The sequence below is a fragment of the Bemisia tabaci genome, chromosome 6 (assembly GCF_918797505.1).
Source record: "Bemisia tabaci chromosome 6, PGI_BMITA_v3".
In the NCBI taxonomy this organism is placed as follows: Eukaryota; Metazoa; Arthropoda; class Insecta; order Hemiptera; family Aleyrodidae; genus Bemisia; species Bemisia tabaci.
In genome coordinates, this window is record NC_092798.1 from 26,111,854 (window position 1) to 26,134,898 (window position 23,045).

At 36.7% G+C, this 23,045-nt stretch overlaps 2 protein-coding genes across 5 annotated transcripts in view; one reads left to right on the forward strand and one right to left on the reverse strand.

The window, feature by feature from the left end:
* Nucleotides 1–15,122, forward strand: part of LOC109042446 (uncharacterized) — a 34,983-nt gene extending 19,861 nt beyond the window's left edge. For both annotated transcript variants that reach the window (XM_072301645.1, XM_019059184.2), the window contains exons 2-3: nt 2,674–2,805; nt 4,617–15,122. In XM_072301645.1, coding sequence (XP_072157746.1) covers nt 4,638–14,618 — 9,981 coding nt within the window. In that variant the 5' untranslated portion in view covers nt 2,674–2,805; nt 4,617–4,637 and the 3' untranslated portion in view covers nt 14,619–15,122. The remainder of the gene's footprint in view (nt 1–2,673; nt 2,806–4,616) is intronic.
* Nucleotides 15,123–16,136: 1,014 nt separating this feature from the next.
* nahoda (DOMON-like domain-containing protein nahoda) overlaps nt 16,137–23,045 on the reverse strand; it is a 227,680-nt gene continuing 220,771 nt past the window's right edge. For 2 of the 3 annotated variants that reach the window (XM_072301648.1, XM_072301646.1), the window contains one exon: nt 16,137–21,942. In XM_072301648.1, the coding sequence (XP_072157749.1) occupies nt 21,466–21,942 (477 nt within the window). In that variant the 3' untranslated portion in view covers nt 16,137–21,465. The remainder of the gene's footprint in view (nt 21,943–23,045) is intronic. The other variant, XM_072301647.1, reaches the window with a different exon arrangement.

Sequence of the window (23,045 nt, forward strand, 5' to 3'; positions counted from 1 at the left end):
GGCGCCGCACACTGGTATGGCTTCCGGCGGGAGCGCGCGAAACCTCCGTTTACGCACATAAAACAGCGAATATCTCGAAAACCGCACATGGGATCTCTTTGGGCCCATTAGAGCTTTTGATCAGAATGACGAGCTGAGCAACATATCCAAGCGGCATCGCGTTTGACTGGGGGGGATTTCCCATAAGGAAGGTGCGGGGTTTTGGCAACTCGTGTTGGCAAACTCGAATGTTCATGCGGCGTTTTTCCTTCGCACGGCATGGCAGTACTTAGTGCTCCATATGAATCACTAAATACAAAAAGGGCACATGTCCTGAAAACCAAATTGTTCAGGAGACACAAAAAACTGTTTATTTCGTGGTAGATATTTTTTGGAAAGTCGTTATGTTTAAAAAATATCTACCACGAAATAAACAGTTTTTTGTGTCCCCTGAACAATTTGGTTTTCTGTACATGTGCCCTTTTTGTATTTAGTGATTCATATATTCTCTTCTTCTCTCCCTATACCACATCAGAAAATCAAGAGCATTGTCTCGAAATTTGATAGCCTGCTTTAAACCTCCTAGAATCAGCAGGGGTGCAGGAAATGCCCGATCATGCGCCCGGGCGGGCGCGTGAAAATGAGGAAAAGCCCCAAAAATGTGGAAGGATGGAAAATTTTGAGGGGCCGTAAGTCGAAAATCAAAGGAAAACAGAAGAAAAACGTCATCTTTTTTAAGGTTGGTGGGGAATTTTGTGGAAAACTGATGAGAAAAATGAGGAAAGCCGACTTGCGGGCGCGTGTAAATGTGGAAGCTTGGAAGATTCTGCACCCCTGCCTTGGAGTGAAAGCATATGAAGGGGCAGGCATTTGTATATGCAAAAAAACATCGTATAAAAAAGTAACTGCTGCTCTTCGGTCAACCGATAGCGGGGCAAGATTTTTTGTCTCTTTATTACAACCAGAGGCATCGTCTCCAAATACATAGCGCGTTTTGATCTTTCTTGGACTCAAAGCAAAGGAATTTATACATGCAAAAAAATACAAGGAGAATTCAACCTAAACTTATCGGGTCGCGCCGTCACTCCGCCGTGTAACCCAAGTACGAGGGGGCAACGGGGCATACATGATTTTCTTTCTTTTTTCAACCAGTCGTACCGTCCCTTATGTTAATAGTGCATTTCGAATTCTCTTCACGGAAAAAAGTTACTGTTAATAATGTCCCAGTCAGATTTCTACCCGAAAAAACAGGAATTCATGTTGTTCCGATGGGATTCTCGTATGTACGACAATCAAAATCCCATTCGGACAACAGGAACTCCCGTCGTTTCTAAATAGAAATCCGATGAGGAAAGGATTATCAGGACATTTCTTTGGAAAAATTGCGATCGGGAAATTATTTTCCGGGTTAGAGTGAAAGCAGAGGAATTTATGAATGCACCAAAAAAAAAAAAAATTGTTGGTGAAAGTCAACCAACACTTCCCTGCGGTTACGTTACTGCCCCGCGGTTTCCTTTCCTTTCGATCGATCAGTTCCATCGTATCTGAAGTTCATAGCGTGTTTTGAACTTTCTCAAAGTGAAAGCAGAGACATCCATGGGTGCACAAAACATCGTGAAACCGGGGTGCAAATTGCCCCAGGCCTCCGCCAATTGTTGCAACGCGCCATATTTTAGCGTAAAAGGCAGCACGAAGCGCTTATCAATATTTTGTTAAATCTTATTTGTATATTTTTTTATGCGTTGAACAGGGTGTGGAGCATCAGGATTTTTCCGATTTTCCCGATTCTATCAGGATTTGAGATCAATCAAAATAATGCCGATTTCATCAGAATTTGAGGGAAAATCGGATCAGGAAAATGAAATCAGGATTTGTGAAAAGTCGGCCGTCTGATCGGATTTTTTTATCGAGCTATTTTTTGTCAAGTTACATTCGCCTTTCGTGAATTTTTTCTCCGCACAAAATCAGGATTTGGAAAAAATATAATATCAGGATTTAACAGTTAAAATTCAGGAAAAATCAGGATTTCCCATAATGGGGGGAGAAAAACAATTTTTAGGGCATTTCTTCATTCGGTCGCAATCGCGCGGTTGTAGGTACGTGATAATCAACCAAAACTTTCCGGGCCAAGATTCTATCTCGCGGATAATCGTGAGGGGGCGTATCTTCTTTCTTTTCCCGACCAGTCGCAACCAATTTTAAGGCAAAATGTTCGATTTTTCGGAACATGCCTGATTTGCCCCAATTCTTCTGAGGAATATGCAAAGAAGAAAGTGGATCATTTTTTTTTTTTAATTGTCTCACGGCCCAAGATTCTCGTCCCATTTGACCATTTGAGGACTCGACGTCGACATAGACAGTTATTATTTTATTTTTTGAACATTCTCGTGGTCTGACTAACTGTAATTTTGCATGACGTTGTCATTTTTTCTGATTTCTCAAGATTTAGTGCCTGTTACGGTAAGAGGCTTTCGAATGTCGATGACCGATCAATGATCAAAATTTTCCTTTTTCTGGACGAATGGATGCTCATTGCTCCCATTTTCGTAGCTTTTTTTGTTCAGATTTCTTCTCACAAATTTAGACCTCTAATCTATTTAGTTCCCCGTTATTTCCAAAAATATGTCTTGTCTTTACCGATCTCTCGAATTGTCAGTGTTTAATTTATCTTTTGTGTTCTTTTTTCCACTCAAGATGCAAGAGATTTCAACTCCATGGATTCTGGATTTCATGGGCTCCTACAGTTGCCCTCGACAGATGATCAAGAACTGTGACCCTTCAGAGTCTTCCAAAAGAATTTGCAATTTTACTCATCAAACTCTGAAAGTTAGTTTACATTTTCTTAACCAAAGTTGCCATCTCAAAGTCAAAAGTCTGTCCATTCCAAGCAAAAATTAGGTCCTTTAGGAAGCGGAATGTTGCCTCCTCTTCGACTTGGTCGTAAAATTGACGATTAGGCACAGTCTGGGGATAAAGTGGGGCCCCAGGTTATAGATCCCAAAAAATCCCAATTTTCTGGTCTTGAAGGCCCCCTGACCTTCCTTGGAGTGGAGTCTTGTCCCTGAAAATGGGCAATTTGTGACGATGTCATGAAACTAAACTAACTACACTGAATTTCAGCAATGCATACTAAGCAGTTCGAATCACCCTGTCCCATGAGTTTTTGCAACCCTTCAAAGAAAGGGGACGCCCCTCTCCATAACTCGCATTGGCCGATTCAGCAAATTGGCATCATTGCATTTTCTCCAATTAAACCTACTGAAATGTTTCAACTCTCGGAAGGGCTAAGTGCTTCGGCAAGAATCGATTATTCAACACAGGTTTAATAAAGGAAAGCCAAATGCTGGATCCACCTCTTATAACTCGTTATTTTACCATATGCTTGTAAAATTGACTCAATGCCTCTGGTTAAAGGTGGTAGCCTCGGTATTGGACCTTATGGGATCCAAATGCTTATGGTCTCAGAGCATCTTGACCTCCCTCGGAAAGTGGGAGGGGGGAGAGAGAGATTTCATGACCCTGAAAATCAAGAGTTCCCACAAAAATATTGCCAGAACCATGGTGACAGGATGAAGATTTGGAAGTAGCAGTGGGTACTTGGGTAGGAAGGGCGAAGGGAGGGGCATCAAGCAATGAAATTTGAATTTCTCAGGGTTGATATCTATTAATATTATATTTTTACTGAGATTCTATGTCTTTCTAGCCACAAAACGTTTGTGGAGGAATGTCTTGCCCTAGCTTCAAGGGGGAGGAGGACATTAAGATAAGCATAGCCTATTATAAGGTTTCATTTTTTAATTTTTTCAATGAATATCCTCACCTTAAATTTTGATCACATGTATTCTAAAGTAGAACAAAGAGCCTGACGCTCAAGGCTATGAATTCTCTCCCCCTCCCCCCTGCCCTAACTGATTGACTATGGCCAGTGATGGCTTTGGAACTTCAAGAGTTAGATTCCACAGAGTCAATTATCTAGAATAACACTTTCATACACACTTCTTATGGGAGAAACCAATTTATGTCTTGCTGGCTGTGACCGAGTAAGGGTAGGGCAGGGAAGTTGATCCTAGTAGGATGCACAGTATTGCACAAGGACTGGCCTTTGGATTGATCTCGGAATATCCTTTAATTTTTTATTATTAGTGAAATGTCTTTAAATAAACTTAAAAACTGGCTCTCCACTTATGTGACTACGTTTTCTCCTTAAAGATGGGGCAGTCCCCTCTCCCATTGCATTAGAAATATGACCCCTCTCTAAGGCAGTTTTGTTCAATCCAATGTATCTTTGAAATTTTTCCGCCGCCCCCCTCCCCCTTATCCACAAGATTCAACTAGCTTCTATTAATTGCTTTGTATTTAAGTCATTCTGTCCTTGGCGAGACTGACTTATTTTCTCTAAACGTGGCAATATATCAGCATTTCAACCCTTAAAAATACCCCAAGCCACTCACTAACTCAGCCTTCTCCCTTCCTCAGCTGCCACTTTTTATATCGCAGACCATGAACAGTATTTAATTTCTTGAATCTAGGTAATGATTTTCTGAAATAAAAGATGACATCCTAATAGGTCATCTACAAATACGACACCACAGGGCTTGTCAGCTATCATTTATTTATATTTTCTATTTTTGTCCCAGGACTTTAATTGACCAGCAAGTATGGAATATCAAGATTCTGACATTGGTTTACCAGCAATGGAGTGCGCAGTTTCTGATGTCTGTTTCCCAGCAATGGGGTATGAAGATTTGGATGCTTGTTTGCCTGCTGTTTGGCTCGTCTTCGGAGGGTCTTATCTGAATCACTCCAATGCCCCGCGAACAACGCCAGAAGCTTATGAAGACAATTTTGAAACCCCATCCAGCAAGGAACCTCCAGATCATCGTGAGAAAATTTTGGTAGATTTATTAAGTTTTCATTTAGAAACTGAATTTGTTAGGTTTTCTGAGTCATTCATTGAGTCAACTCAGTTACAATCTGTACTGAATTTGCTAAAATTATGGTCTGAAGATCTTACCTTTATATATGAAATTCGAGAACAACTGTCAATAAATAATAATGATTATGATTTAAAAGAAGAAATATTAGTGCAGCGAATTTTATCAAGAATTAAAACTTTCGATTTTTGTACTATTATTCCAAATGGACTAATTTCAGCTGAGCACTTAGATGGTCATGAAAATGTTAATCTAGCTATTTTGCAGAAAAAAGGTTGTTGCATTGATTGGATTCAAGTCAATCCTGGCGGTCAGTATCACCAAAGTTGTCATGATCTGATCGATGTGAGAAGTAATGCTTTCTTAAAGATCTCAGACGTTGATATCAATAACATCACTGAGGAATGGGTACACTTATTATTAACTTTAAAGAGCATTCGCCCATGTAGCAGCTACCAAGAACTTATGTTGTATGAATGGCTGCTGCCCCATTTAAATGGCAAGACCGTTTTTCAGTCAGAGCCAGATGATGGTTTTGTTACTCATTCCCATTCATCACCAAGCCAGATTTGGCAAGTTGTCGATCAGTCATTCCGGTATTTACTACGGTACTTTATTGGTGATGTTTATCAACCAATTTACCAAGAAGTAATAACAAGCTTCAAAATTTTCTTGATGGAAAAAGTACTAACTGCTTTTCAAGACCAAACTAGCAAAAATATTGAACAGTGTCATTTCCTTTTGCAAGAAATGTGTCCGAGAATTGCACAGCAGGCTCTCGAATTCGGGAATGAGAAACAAAAAGAGTATGCTTTTCACCTTATTCAAGCTGTAAAAGCAGCAATTGATTATCGCTGCAGTCAACAGCAACAGGAACTTGCCTCTGAATATAAAGTTGGTCGTTCTCTCAATTTTCCTGCAATAGTCACCTTTCCTTCTCTTCGCTTACCCGAGCTCCCTTCCTCCTCTCGTATTTCTCTCGTGGACAGTGTGCAAGCTCACCCCAATTTTGTCAAACCAAAAACGGACGATGACATAATTGATTACCTCAGAAAGTTTCAAAGAAATTTTGTTGACCAATTGAAGTATGCTGAAGACTTTGACTCGACTGTACTATTGTGTTCCAGCATTGAATCATTCTTCATAGACTTCCTCGCTAACACTGATATTTTAGAAGCATCACGATTTGCATCCTTTTCCAAAAATGATGGTTATCTAGCGTCATGTCTGAAATATCTTGCGGAGTTATACTATGTTTGTCAAGCTCGTTTAGTACACTGCTTTCTGAAAGATGTGACCTATGAACCACATTCATATGCAAAAAATGTGATCATTCAATTTTTCATGTATGCAAGTGTTGCCGCATTGAACCTTCGCCATGCACGTATAGGGCCTCTTCTAGCAGAGTATAACTTTAGTACCGCTTGCAGTGATTCTCTAACATTATCAACTATAATTCCATATCTTGTGGTTGAAGATTCTCGATGGCTCAGCACACTATTTTCTGTTCAAAGCTTTTTCCACCGACGCCGTTGTTTCAAGAAAGGCACACTCTTCTCATGCAACAAATTCCGTAACATAAAACCTGATTGCTACATGTCTTTTTCTGCTGATGTTAAAAGTGAAGATATGGATCTTGAAGAGGAACTAGCCTATAATTTGCTCCAAACTGATACAAATTCTTTAAAACGTTTTAATGAAGCATACGAGAAGGACGATGATAAGTACAGGTACCAGGACTTGCCCCATAAGAAATGGATAGAGCTTACATACACTTGCTCTAAGGACTATTTACCAGATTTGTACATACTATTACCGATAGTAGCTCACAGTGCCAAAGTAGCCCTGACTGGGTTTAATTTTTTTACCGGAGATTCTAGTTCTTTCTCACCTGAATGGAATTCCAGGAGGTTTGGTAGCAGTCTCTTTGTCTACTTCAAAATAAATAAAAAAAATGTCAGTACCAAGGCTGACATAAGCAAGCTAACCAGTTATAGATATAAATCGAATGGATATTATGCAGACCCCTATCAACGTTTTATCAGTCATTATGAAAAACCCCGAGACGAAAATGCAAAGGAAATTTGTCTTCACTTGCATGAAAATGATTTCATAGCCAACTTATGTATTAAACCAGACACAATGGACTGCAATCGATTTTTACAGCTAGGGTTTTTGCAGAGTGAACCACATCTGAAGTTGGAACGTTTGTATATTGGACTCAAGGAAAATCAGCTCAATTTTAGTAGTATACAAGAAGGCGTCTTAATAAAGCAAACCCTATTTGAAATTAGCATTACCAAGAAAATTGATGAGAAACCCTGTTCTTGGCTGACATGGACCGCCTCCCACAAGCCAGAATTAATTCATTCATTGGGCTTGCTATTCATAGAAAAAGCACGGGTAATGGAATATCGCCTAACTCAGCATTATGCGTTGGGTGACATACTTATAGTGACTTTGGGGCTTCTAACTTTTTATCCATCCACGTACAAAAATGCCCTCATCGAAGGAATTCTTGATATATTCTACTTACTCAAAAGAATTTTAACAGAGCCTCCTGCACACTTAAGTGGAACTAGCTTACTTCATCTCAACGCATATTTAATCATCAGCGCACAAGCAAAACCGCAGTTATTAGAAACAGAGCTGGCTACTTTATTAAAAGCATTTCTGATGATCCAGAAATATAAAGTTAAAGGAGTCCATCTGGACAGCAGTTGGAGACTGCGCTTACATGCAGCAAGTTTTGAATGGCACTCGCAAGTTGCTCATCAATTACGAGAGAAACCGGATATTCTGAACGATATAATGTCAAGCGTCATTCCACAGTGGAATCAGGAAAGTCAGTGGCAAGAGACTGAGAGCAATTGGCTTTTCAGGTGTGGTGATTATACAATTAAACCGTTACATGGTTGCATTTACTTTCAAAATCAGCCACTCATGGGACTACCTAGCAGTATTACAGAGCACAAAATCTTCAGGGAATATTTGGGTGTAGTGAATTTCGCCGTCATTCCTGAAAAATGTCAAGTTAATTCCGAAACTGTGCCATGTTACTGTTCTGTTGATCATGAGCCCCGAACACGATTGACACTAGTTCGGAATACATTGTTCATAGAAGAATGGATTGAAGATGGCTTTCAACGTTATATACCTGCTGATGAAATATCCTGTCAAAATAAATACCCCCAAGCTCTTTATGAGTTACCAAATAAAGCAGGCAAATTAAGACATTGGTTGAAAAGCTCCACACTGATACTGATTAAAGATCAAAATAGGAAAGTTGTTTATGAATGGGACCTGCAAAAGAACACTTTGCTCTCTTTACTGCATGGTGGATTCGTTGTCCCTTGGAATCAAGTAGAAGTGTGTTTCTTTAAGACGTGGCTCGAACGAATCGAGTCTGCTGATTGGATAGAAGTAATTGTTCAGCCATCCCCGAATGATGCGTTTGTCCTTACTGAATCTTTAAATCTACCTCGATTAGGTTTACATTTTGAGTTCAAGGAAGGTAAATTTTACTCCAAGCAAATACACGGCTACATCATCGCTGAATCACAACTCTTGAATACCTTGCCAGGTTTTTCAAACTATTTGGTTATAGAGAAAAAAGAACGCAGCTCAGCATGGTCTGTCAAAGTTATAATTCCACATCGCCTAATAAAACTAAAAGGTCCGTTTTACGACAAAAGTTTAACTATTGATACTGATTTGGCTCTACTACCGCCTTATTTCGTCTACGATTATGATTTTAAATTAGACATGCTGAAAGGCCACCGTATCCAAGCTCAACTCTATCTGGCCTTAATTTTTTATCGCTCAGCGTCTTTTGATAGTTATGACATATCCAATTGTAATACGTTTCACTTGGCAAGAGAAAACTTGGAACTTTGCTGGAAAGATCAACCTTATAATGAAATTGAATTAAGCATTATTGAACAGTTTCTGAAAGTTAAAGTGGAAGACATTCGAGGATTTCACAGTCATAGCCTAGCAATATATTTAAAAGTTGTTTCTTTGCTGATTAGCAGTCTACGCTTAGAGTTTTTGTACACTGATGAAAATGCTAAGTCAAATAAAGAAAGAAGTCATCAGTTATTAACAAAGCTATCCAAAACGCTTCCTCGTTTGTTCTTAACTTATTTACAAAATAAGCCAACTATTTTTTCACGCATACAACTTAGTTTAGACGAGGAGCAAGATGTCATGAATCAATGCCTCCCTCAAACAAGCAATTCACTTAGCATTCAACAAGAATTCCCTGATGTCTTATGTTTATTAAAAGTCTACAATGAAGTGAATTTTGAACTACAGTCTAAAACGCTCCCACCTCTGCAGAAAACAAAACCTTTCAACTCGTTCTACGGACAGTTTTTCTCAAAAGACAATCTTCAAAGAACTAATTTTGAACATATTTTTCAAAAGAATCTTGAATTTTTCAAGTTCTCCTATGACACAGAAAAATATAATTGGACCAAAAATGTATCTTCTGACATAGATAACATACTAAGTGGTCGATTTCATGTAAAAGATTACATCACCCTGTATGATTTAGCTAAAAATTCTCTGCTAAGCCTTCCCAAGTACTGCTATTTGTTGCATTATGTAGTGATGACTCAAACAGAAGTCCCGAGTGAAATGAAAATGATGCTAGCTCGTTCTCTTCTTCTTGTTGCTGAACATCCAGCAAATTTCCCAGAGTCTCCTCGCTGGTTTCACACAAGTAATCTGTCTGTGAACTTGAAGCGACGGGAAGTACTTAAAGATGATGTGATTGGCTCCTTTCCCCTCTATCATAGGAAGAGAGCGTATGATGCAAATGAAATGGATATTGAGATAGAAAAACAAAAAGAGGATAAATATAAAGCAGAAAATGAAAGGATTTGGCGCTACCTCAAGTGCTATGATTTAGATGAAGAACTAGTACCCAACTGTCTTCCTCAAAATACCGATGATTTCCAATTAAAATATGAACGTCACATGACTTTTGATTACCCTAGTAAGCAACAAATAGTAAGGCAAATCTACTTGAAATCAGCATACAATGATAGTATGTACTATTTTTTCTATCATGTTCTGAATCTTTGTGATAATATTAAACATTCATCTCATATGGGTTGGCCTGTAGCTGAATTCATTTCAGAAACTATTAAGGTCCCTTTTGAGGCCAGAATAGAAAATTCTTTGACTTTTACCCCAGAACAAGTTAGTCTAGAAAATTTGGCTACTCTCCAGGAGCCTCTGGTCGATTTGAACCAATTTTTTGCTGTTGATTCGTTACAATGTGGAAGCAGTACCTTCCTGTTTGAATCACAACTAGAAGAACCAAAGAATGGTTATCAACACAAATTCTACAGTGAATTGAAAGACAGTTGGCTTGCATATCAAAATGAAAAACAGTTCTTTTACTCTTGGCTTAGCCCCCAGTCCATGAAGGAACTAGAAATTTTGCTTCAAACAAAACTCGGCGAAATCCGTAAACAAACAGAACAACTTTGGGATTTCATAGCAACGCAGTTCGAACAGAAATCAAACAGCGAGTCAAATGACTATTTTGCACTGCGTTGGTACAGTGGGCGAGCAATTTACTATAATAAACGCGACATTTTGACTTTATTAATTGAGCCTCATAAGGTGGGATGGTACAATCCTGATTGTCTATCAAAAAAAGATCATCTAATCAAAGAGTTACTCAATTATTTAATTCACGAAATAAATTCGGCAAAAGTAATTAGAGTGCTTAACCTCATAGAACAATACAAAGAAACCGATAATGATGCAGAACAATTCTCAGTGATGCAGAGTTTGGTGAGGAGTCTACAAGAAGATATTGACCCAGCATCGTTTCAATATCCCCATTGGATTCTATTTCAATACGAAAATGAAATAATTGTCCGAAATAATCAGCAAGAACTAATTACTGCAATGTTAAATCAAAGAGGAAAAGCCATGTATCAACTTAATATGGGTGAGGGCAAGTCATCAGTTATTTTGCCTCTGCTGAGCTACAACCTAGCTAATGGCAATCACATTCTGCGCATCAATGTACTATCTGCCCTATTAATCACGATGAAAGAATTTTTGCGACAACGTTTTTCAGGATTGATCCGGAAACATATTTATACGTTACCGTTTGATCGTCAGACAGAAATTCCATCAGAGCATATAGCTCTAATATCAGAAATGCTGAGAACATGCCAAAGCAACAAGCATATATTACTAGTGACCCCAGAACATCGCCTGTGCTTGCAGTTGAAAGAGAGAGAATTATTGCTTGAAAGTCAACAACAAATGGACGCCACAAACACCTTTAGCTGGAAGACCTACAGACAAAGAGCTGAGCTTAATAATGATTTTTACAAAGACTTGACTGAGTTAGAAGTTCAAGAGATGTTGTTGAGACAAGATGAGTGCCTTAAAGCTTGTTTGCAGCAAGATGGTTACATAGACTCTGAAGACTCAGATACTAATACAATTCTCCGTCCACCACCCCGAGGACAAGCTCGTATGGACTTTGCTCATTACAAAAAAGTTATTAGTGATACATCATTCAGAGAATGGAGTTGTTTAAGAGCTGCATATCGCGAATTATTGTACAATTCAACATTTGCTCATGCTAGCACCAGTGAAACCCTCGCGCAACTCAGTGAATTGCATGCATTTGCATGTATAGATTTACTGGACGAATCAGACGAAATTCTAAAAAATAATACTGAATTGAATTATACGGTAGGGGACCGCTGTGCTTTCTCTGGAGGAGAGTTTCGTTGGGAAATCCCACAGTTTTTCATCAAAGCTATTTTTTGTGATGATGATGTAAGAGAAGTCATTGATGCTGGAAAAGTCCATGGTTTCACAGCAATTAATCCTGGATATAGCGAAGGAGGAGGCGTTCCTTTTATTCAGTTGCTCAGTGAATCCTATTTTGATAATAAAATTAAACCTCTACTCCTAGAAAAATTTTTCCATGAAAATCTACTTTCACTCAGGAAATATCAAACTAGTGCAGATAGTCATTTGGCTGAAGTAGGAATTAGCTCCCTGACCCTGAGACAATACACAGCTGGACAACTTCCATTGAATGCAGAAAAGGAAGTTGTAGCTTTTCTTGCTGATAAAGGTGCACTTAAAGATAAAATCCTAATCGCCAAAGGTTGGCTGTCCCATGGTATTTTATTTCATGTATTCAATGCTAAGTATAGAGTTCAATTTGGTTTAAATTTAAACGCTGAGGGTGAAACAACCAAACTTATCGCAATTCCCTTTTTGGGAAAAGATACGCCTTCGCCTCGTTCGGAGTTCTCACATCCAGATGTTATGCTTGGATTCACAATAATTTGTTACTTGTACAAAGGTCTCACTCAGAAGGAACTCAAGGAAACTTTGCTCAGTCTAAAGAGTAATTTTAGTACCCCAGTTGGCGACATGCAGCTCAACACTTGGACTCAGGCTGGTGAAGCTTGGATTAGAACTCGGACAGACCATTTTCCACCATTGGTACTAACTTCGCTTCAGCATGTAGATCTGGCAGATGAGCTATGTTTGGCACAAATGCATCAATATTTATCTAGAAACTACCTTGCCATATTCTTTTACCTAAATCAGTTTGTCTTATTGGAAGAGGCCATGCAGTATCGCCACAAAATCAGTGCCAACGCCCATTCTCTTGTCGGCTACAATGCAGCATTGGGTTTTTCAGGCACTGACGACAGAAAGATAACTATGCCATTTCAAGTTAAATCTCTTTGCTCCACCTCTCAAGTAGGCACCAATGGTAAATTATTATCAGTTCTAACCCAAGATCGGAACAGTCATTATCACACCTTGAAAACTGACGACTCCAAAGCATTGTTGAGAGAACTGTGTCAATTTGTTACAGAAAATAGGCACTGCCATGCGTTGATTGATGCAGGAGCTTTAATTACAGGACTAACAAATAGCGATGTTGCCAATTTTTTACTCATTCACCTACCTGAAACGTTTGTCGGCATTTTATATTTTAGTGATGAAGGTAATAATTTAATTGTTGGCACCAGAGATGGAAAAACAGCTGCACTGCAGGATTGTTACTTGGACAAAAAGTTCTTGTTTGCTTATTTGGATGATATCCATACCCGAGGTACAGATATACAACTTCCTTTACATTGTCATGCCATTTTAACAATTGGCATGGGAATGTTGAAGGATAAACTGATGCAAGCCGCCATGCGGCTAAGGCAACTGGCTCAAAAACAGTGTGTTACATTATGGGGAACACAGGCAGTAAGCTTTGCTATCGCTCGAGATAATAACATCGATCCATCAAGAATTAATAGCCTTGAAGTAATCAAATGGGTAACAAAGAACACAATCGATCACATCAATGAGGATTTGTTCCATGTCGCAGTGAGGAAAATTAACTTCGAGTTTTTGAAAAGAGCCGAGGTTTGGTTGAAGGAGGCTCCTGCACACCTCAGTACTTTGGTACAATGTTGTCAAGATAAAGAATTGTTTCAGTTGGAAGAATTTTATGCTCTCTCCCCACAATCCGAAGATTTAGCTGACCGACTAGGCTGGCTAGTTGCTGGGCGTTTTAGATCATTTTGGCAGGAGATGGAGCTTGAGTTTCGTAACAAAAACTTGATTGATACACCATTTTATGAAAAAGTGTTTAATCGTTGTACAAAGAATGCATTTAAAGAACAGTTATTTGCTATTTGTGATGAAATGACAATTTATCTCCAACAGGGTCTAATACATCATTCGTTGGATGGTGATGAAGAGAAAGAGAATGAGGTAGAGATTGTACAGGAGCGGCAAGTTTTAATTAAAAGGGAATATCGATGCGCATATCAGGAGAAACGATGGGATGTGCAGTTAATTTTTAAGGAAAATTTTCTCAAGGAAGCTCTGGATCTAGCGATCATCATGCCTCTCAGTGCTGTCTCAAACTTTGTACAGTCTCCCTCCCGTATTGAAGACATTGTATGGCATAAAGACATCTACATGACAGTCAATTATATTCAAAGTGTCAAATGTGAGCAAAATGATACTATCGATAATTATTTGCGCCCTGTTGATGTAGTATTAATTCATCGGTCCTCAGATAAGAGTGAGGCCTTATTGTTGTCAGGTCGAGAAGCTTCTCGTATCAAGTCTAAATGTTGCGAAAATCTTGAAAATAACTTGTTAGTACATATCAATGACATAGATGGTCACACCCAATTGCCCACAGGGATTGTTGTGAATGAGCAAGAACAAAAGCTATTGACAATTGTAAAATTGTTTGCTGGTGAATGCCATTATGAATCATTGAGAGAAGTGCAACGCATCGCAGAGCTTGTCGGACGCATTCATCCATTGTTTTTCAGTAGTTTGAGCTTAAATGGTTCATATTCAGAAGAGCTCTACGAGATTCTAATTCAAGGAGGGTACATTGACTATGCAGGTGTTATGACCCAGAAACTGTTGAACATTCTGTGGTCTGTCAAAGCAGGTGATCTATTTTTTGAATTTCCAGAAGATCTTCAACTGAATGAAAAATTATCAAAAAAAGTACACGGAATGTTTAAAGAGTTGATTATTAAGTCAACTGATTCCTTACAAAAAGGTCATTATGTTCTTTGGCAGTGGGTAGGAGCACGCAACAGATTACGTGAATACCATGGATCAGCTCTAGAATCTGTAATTAACTCTGATTACCAAATTAAGTGTACACAATAAAGGTGCCTTAAAAAGAATTATTTTATGTCCTATAATTAATGAATTTTTTTTCAAGTTTTACCCTTTACCTAAGTACCTTACCTCTTTGCTGTTTGTTTATTCTAAGTTTTGTAACTCGTTTTCTCAAAAAGTGAAGTGATCCACATCCTTTCTAAATTTTTTTCTGGTCACTGAAAAATATTAATTAGGGCTTGAGAAATCAGTATTGTGCTTTGTGAATTTTGAAATATAGTTTTATCCATTTGAATAATGAAGTAGTAAATAGAACTATTAAATGTTGATGAGTAATTTTTCACGTCAGTTCTATTCTCAGCTAAAATTGTTTGAACATTACATGTAGACAACTTTTCTCTTTTGTCAATTTATGCAAAAATTGATGACCGGAAATTAAAAATTGTGAGAACGCAAAAAGCTCTTGAGCTATCATACTCCAAGGTCATCGAGAAGTCCAGAACCTTGATTTTTAACTTCTTCCATCATAATTGTGTCTTCCGGTCAACGGTATTATAGGTGCATTGTTTTTCATTTTTTCTCTTCAAAAATGAAAGAAAATTTCAATCTTTTTCTCCTCCTATCCTCAAAATTTAGTTCGTGTGAATTTTAAAACAACATTGCTAACTAATTTCAATGAATGGGACATTTTGTGAGAGATTCAAAAAAATTTTGAGAATCTGGAATTGTCATATATATTATTGTTTATTTAAGTTTTTTTTCTTATCACTGTCCTCCATTGTTTCCCTGTCTTAAAAATCAGGTATTCCGAATTTCGAAGGAAGGTTCTGAGTGACATAACTACTCAACGGACTTCCAAGTGCTTTATTCTCTCTGTTTTTAGGATTATTTATAGATTAAGTATGTATATTTATTCATTCAGTTTTTTGTTCCTATCGAGTATTAGGTTTTTGTCCAAGTCTAAGTGACCTGATTATTCCACTGAGTGCCGAGTGATTTTTCTTCTCCGTTTTAGGATTATTAATTAAATCAATTAATAATGTATTTTCTTCTTCCCATCCTCTCAGCTTTTTCTTGACAAGACATTGCATATTTATTCGTTTAGTTTTTTTTTTCCTTTCAATTACATATAAAGTTTTTGTCAAAATTAAAACTGTGTTTTTTGTTGCTTTTTCTCTTGAAAATCAACTGAGAATCGCTCAGACATCACATAACCCACTATTTTGTATATATCTTCTTTAAAACAAAACCAATCGCAAAGTTTTGTACTAACTCAATATTTTATTTGATTTCCTATCTACTAGAATCATTCTCAAAGAGAGCATCATGCAATTTCCTATTTCAAGCCCACTGAGATTAATAACGCACCTATAACGTGCTTTTGTGCAGGCTGAAAACAACATTGACAACTTCTGAATTGAATAGTTGGTTCATGAAGTTCAAAAAAAAAGAAGAAGCTCAATATAACTTTGCAACCTTCTCTCCAAGAGAAACTACTTAGGGTTTATATTTCACTGAAAAAAAATGTGCCAAAATAATGAATGAGAGATTCCTCCTACACAAAGCTTTCAGTTAATAATTTTATTATTTTAAAATTTTCATACAGTTATTACAGAAATCGTTTCATATTGCCTATCAATAAGAAAGGACATCGAATTTACTCCTCACTGCAGAACATGTCAACCGTTGTGATGTAAATGACACTAATCTCATGGATTAATAACATTTCTATCTCCACCACTCTGCCGTGTTGAGCAAAAACCACAGAATCCCATTCCAGATTTTGTGAGTGTTTTGGATAGAATGTTTCATTAAAAAAACCCAAGTTTAAACAGTGTTCCTACTTTCAAGATACCATACAAACCCTACAGTAGGTAATTATCTTGAAAAATAAAATATGTAAATGCAAAAGTTGCCTCATTAGGTTAATACATCCGAGAAAAATTCCCACAACCTGACTCGGAGAACTGTGATTTTTGCTTAACATGGCAACACTGTTAGAGACACATTGACAGAGCAACTAACTTTAGATAGCTAGAACTCACAGCTGACTTTAAAGTTAAATAGATCATGTTCACAGGTATGTTGAAAACTATAATTCAAAAGAGAAGCTCACTCGAGAGTAAGTAAAATCTTCCATAAAAACCAAATTTTAACTGAGGCCCTCATTTTGTCTGATTGTGAGAGGTTTTGAAAATGTTTTAACAATCTGCATATTTTTCTAATGAACTGGTTCAGTAATGCTAATTTGGCTGGTGATGATCTAGTCATTCAATATAGACAGCTATGGAATTGGCAAAGCATCATGAACTTACGAAAAAGAGAGGAGGAATTGTGTGTAAAATTTACAGTCTTAACAATGTGTTCAAGGTAAAAAAGTGCATACTCATTGGAAAAATATGTTGAACTCTGCTTTTTTGTCTTCATAATTTTCACTCTTCTATCTACACAAATTTCTTATTCATTAGCAGATATGGAGCAAGAGGTAGCCTTACACAGCACACCGCTTAGCTTCCTGCCTACCTTCTGCTCCTAAAAAGATAGATTCTTTCCGTGGCATGTTTTGAGATATCAACGGTGCAAGTCGGCAATCACATAACTCGTTTGCGGTGTCTGAAAATCTCCGCAACTATGTTATTTTTTTTAAATGAGAACAAATGGACATGATTCCTTGAAGTTTTTGCAGAATTTTCCTTGCACATAGAAGAAAAATCACGGAAGTTTTAAAGAATTACCGTTGAGTAGTTTTCTGTTTTAAAAATTAAGTATGACAGGAAGTCTGCAACGTCGCAAACCGAGTTATGTGATTGCCGACTTTCACCGTCGATATATTGATTGATCTGCCATTTAAACTTATGGAAAAGAATTGTTAAACAGCAAGTGCGCAATGAACACCTTGGTAATCAATTCTTTACCATAGCTTCAAATGAGGAAATATCGATTATTCACGCCTTGCCGCTGGATGCTTTGCACAAATAGGCCACAGTCTCATTTTAGAGCACATTACTGACATTGAGCATTCCACAAAATGCATCTGTCATGGACAAAGGTACAGCCAATCTGCTAGTAGAAAGTACAAATATGAAAACAACCTCCATGCTCACAGTTATTTTTGAAATCCCTCTCTTGCAAGTTAGAAATTTTTAAACTGGAAAAATAATCATGAGAGATTTGTACAAATATTTAACTAGATCATAAATATCTTCTTTATATACATTTGTAAAACAGAAAAAATAATCGACCTTAAGGTACCTAATTGAAGAATGTAAGTAGTTTAACCTTTCAATATTTACAATTTTTAATCTATGACCAGGTGAGGAAAAAGTTGCCATATAAAGGCCTCATTTACTCAGGTAACTTGCTTGAAACTCAGGCAGAACCAATTTGCCCAATTCAGTAAGTACATTGCAACTTCACACATATATCTTTGGCTCAGTTAAGACTGCTACATGAAATCAGCTGGTCCTTAATTGAATTCTCAGGAGGGCCAGTTCCAAGCACGTTTAATGATGTAAATGAAGCCTTAAAGTACTGTTCCTGAGAGGAATGATTCAGGGATTGTATCTGTCTCTGTAATGAATTGCGGTAGTTACAGTAGTTTACAAGCATTAATTATTAACGGTTAACTTATTTAAACGTGCAATTCTTTTTTCTCTGTTTATTCAATAATCAATAAGTGTACGTACAGATCTATCAATTCTTGAGCTTCAAAAACAAATGGAAAACACTTTTCGTTTGGCATACTACCGACTTAAGTAATCTGTGGAGAGAAATTGTGAGTACTTCTTCAGATTTTATGATACAGAGGTTAAATTAAACATTATGAAATTAAGGAAGATAAGATTAGAATACAAGAGCTGACAGGCGAGGCTCTTCCACTTACAATGCATCAATTTCCAAAGAAATGGGTTAATAAATTATGATAGATATGGTTGAAACGCCAATTGTCAGCAAATTATGGATTTGGTAACTTTCGTCCTAGAGTCTAACTGCAAGTGAAAAACTAAAAAGTGAAAAAAAAAAGAAAATAAATTGAACTAATTTGATTCGCAGATGAGGTTTTATTGTATAATGATAATTTTTTAGAACTGCTGGAAACAAATTGGACCAGATGTTTCTCTTTGGACGGAACATTCACAGCTAATGAGATTGAGTTGAAATCATGCTTTTTAAATATGATAATCCTTTTAAAAATAAAGCCTTCTTAAAATTAAGTACACAAATGTTTAGAGCTAGCAGCCTATCTAAAAACTTACCTTACAATAATAATGAGCTTACATTGATACAACATGCATTCCGTTTTTAAAATTGATTAGTAAAGACGGATGTATTTCAATTTCATGAAGAAAACCAGCTCCAGCTGGCTGTACTGCCATACTCAGAAGAACGCCATATGAGCCTCCAGATGCTGCCTTTCGTTGGATAAAACAAAACTTTTTTATTAATATTTTCCCCCAAATTTTCAGAGAATGTGCAATTTTATCTAAAGTACCTATCTGGAGGTTTCAAGGAAAAACATTCATAACTTTCCTCAGAGATACATTTTCATCAGGGAAAATTTGGCAACTTCCAAATGCTCATACAGCGTATTTCCTTTCGAAGGCAGTATAGTAGTAGGACAGAAAGAAACATTCTACCTTCATGTTGTTTTGAGCACTAAATACCTTAACATTCAACCAAACTTGAACTCCACAATTTTCTTAGAGGTCATGTAAAATCTTCTCTTCAAATAAATCATACATTTTCGGAATGTTTGAGACAATACCTTCAATTATTTCCAGGATTTAAGTACTTAGTTTGAAGATTTATGATACAGTTTATTTTTGAATATTCAGTTAGCAGTATTTAGTATGAATGTAATAAGAAAACCATTTAAATCATTAAAATCAGAAGATAATGAATCACCAGACAGTATGAGTTCAGTTCTACAAGACATGTCACTTGATTAAAATTTGATGAAGAATGCCCTGAGCTTCTAAAGTCGGCTCATAAGAGCAAAAAAGTTGTTCGTCAGCAGTTTAAATTAGGAATCAGTAGATTTAAATTTACCGCTTGCAAATCAAAATTAACAAAACTCAAAACTGAGATTGAAAACCATTATAATTTCTTTGAGAAAATAAAAATGTTTAACTCCGCCAAATTTTACCTCTAGTATGACACATGCAAATCGTTGATTAGTCAGAGAGTTTAGCAAACAAAGAAAATGTTTTGTTAGTAAAGCGTACTAGATTTATTTTTAAACCTGATTCAATAATAGTATCATTCATTTATTATTGAGTGGGGTTAGTTGGAATTAACAAACACATAAATGCCATATTCTCACTCATGATGTAATTTGGGAATATTTAATGTGTTCACCGCACTCTACAAAAAGTTTGGACATGGAGACATGTGCTACTGTGCTAAGACTAAGAGAGAACATCGTATGAACCTTGAGATGTTGCCAAACTTCGTTAAATAAAATGCGAATTTTCTGGAAAACTTGTGAATATTTCTCTTCAAAATTTTCAGAGAATTTCATTTAGAATATCTGAAAATTTCAGCGATAAATATTTATAAATCTCCCCAAAAAATCGTAGTTTTTCGGGAGAAATTCGGCAACATTCAAATGCTCATACGACGTTTTTCCTTAGCACAGCATCGTACTTGAGAGCTCACTTTCTTCCCCTGTCTGGCGATCCATTAGAAGAGCTCTTTCGAGTATTTGATCTAATTATAGCTAATGAGCACACGTTCATCAATGCACACAGAGACTGTACAGTTTAATGAGTAGATTGCTAATAACTTATATTTACAAAAGAGTTGGTACCTAAATAAACTTAAACTTAAGAGGGTACAAAAAAGGTACCTTAAATATTAGCTAGGTAGATTCTGGTTTCATTCATTTAATGCAAAATAAGAGAATAAAGTCATTTGACATGATCGTCTCGATTCAGATTTCACTCAAATTATAACAGACTGTAAAAAATTTACTTCAGTAGTAAACGAAAGGGGAGCAAAAATAATAATATACATATACAGATAAGCTAGGAAAATTTATCATTTAGAAAAAAAGAGGGTAAATGGCACCAGAAGAAAATAGTCAAGTATTATTGCAAGTTTCAAAAAAAAGAAGAAAAAAAATCATTAACTGAGCATCACATTCAACTTACAAAAAATTTTACAATTAACACTAAAAATATATCAAAGGCAACTAAATTTTCAATTTTTTAAGGATTCAATGTGCCGTGGTGGGCACATAATCATGGAATCCAAAATATCCGCACAATGATTACTTTACGTCATTAGCATCTTTGATTTATTGCACTTGAATACCTTAATTGGTAGAAGTCAAGGAAAAACAATCCTATTCTGTTCTCTACTTTTGTTTGAGCTATTCATCTTTGAAATTCCACCTTTCACTCTGATCTTCACAGGACCACGTCGTCAGACAAGGAGGTAGGTACATACCCAAATTTTGAAACAAATATTTAACTTGGAAAAAGAAAAAAAAATCAATCTTGCTTCGAGTCCTGCTTTTAAAAAATGATCAGAAGGTACTTAACAGAAAATCAAAGGCACTGATGCAAATTAACACAAAGAAGATTTTTAAACATTACAATCTTTGTATGCCTTTTCTTGGCTCTTGGCAGAGTTTACACAACAAGACATTATAACTTACTCTTTACAAATACAAGGCTAGACAAAAATTAAAGTTTTATACACATAATATCAGTCTGTTGAATAGTATAATACTTTATCGACAAAATTTGACATTAGAAGCTCTTTTTAGCTAGAATCAATTTCCCATTTCTGGTTTTTGCCAAAAAGAACTGCTATTGCTCCTAAAAGGAAAATTCATCTAAAAACAATGACTAAAAGTAATAACAATTTAACTGAGCATTTAATCATTTTATCATTTTCTGGGCTGGTTATAATCGACGTACACTCGGACTACTTCCCCAGAGTACTTACGCTGAGATGGCATGAAGTAGAAGTCTGGCTGGAGATCGTTATTGGGTCGCGTCGAGGGACGATGAGTGTAGTAGCCATTATTGCCATTATGCTGGTTATGTTGGGCTGAGCCTCGTGGCAGAGAATACGTGCTGCGTGGTTCAGGTTGAGCATAGCCGCTGCCTGTGCCCCCATTGGGCTCTGCCCTTGGTCGCTGGAGAGAACGGGTGTCAGCATAATGGTTGTAGCCGCTATTCACATGGTAACTTGCTCCCATGACTGGTTTGCCACCGACAGGCATTGTTGAGCGAGAGGAGCCATTAGTATGACCACCCATAGAGCTCGGTTGTTTCTCTTCCAGTGGCTCAACATTTTCAAAGGCGTAATTTGTATTTGCCGATGAGTAGTCTTTCCAGGCAGAGTTAGGAACCAGATGATCCTGCAAAGAAAATTAAGCAATTTATTAATAAAAAGTCATCAAAATCCTACCTTGGCCAGATTTCAGAATTAAGTAGGCTACAACTGTTGGGAAAGATCAGGCGATTTCAAATAAAGATTACATTCCAAGTTGTGGGGAATTTCAAACGTATTTAGGGACATATTCATTTGGTATCATATAAAACTTCAGCATTAAAGCAGAAGAGATCCTCATAAATTATGTAAATTCTCAGCGAATAAACAATGAGAGCTTGTTTATGAATTAAAGGATTTGGTAAAAGCTGGGAGGAGTGTATCAGGTTTGACATCATGAACTGATTGACATACCAGGTTTCAAAGACATGTTCCTCTTTATAGTGATTTTTATGGTCTGCCATGCATTTTTATCTCTATTATTTTTTTTCCAGCACTGCCAATTTTTAGAGGCGTGCCCTATTTGACTATCTGGAGTTCATTCTGTGAAACTTAGAGGAAGATGGCCAAGGTTAAGATAATGAAAGAGAGATAATGATGAGGGATGGCAGGTTAAAAGGTTTGAAAGTCAGTGTAACAGAATTTGTGGTCAAACTTTGTTTACTTTCTGTTTCACTTCCGAACAGACACTTGTTTGAGAAAGAAGAAGATAGAAGTATGATCTTATTTAAATTTATTTGCAGCTCTATCGGGAATAAATGCACCTTTTTTTCTGGTCTTGATAGAAAATAAATGAGAATTTTTTCAGCTTTTAACCAGCAAGTTTGAATGATATTTTTCAATATATAATACTCAAGAAATTAAAAAACAAAAGTAATTTTTTCAATGAAAATTTTCTTTCACAGTTTTTATATTTAATTATTAATTTACTATCAACTGTTTTATTTTTTGGACAAAACAGCTGGGGCAGAGCTGGGGCATTATTACATATATTGTCATAACGTAATGATTAAGGAAGTAATAGAGCTTAATATATCTTCTGATGAAAATGTCAAATGAGAGAGACAATGTAACTCCGAAAACATTACACAAACTAAGACAACAGTTATGCTTTAAGGGTTTACTCAAGTCTTGATTTCCCAACACATCGATAACAAGCAAAAAGAATTGAGATATAACAAGATCAACTAC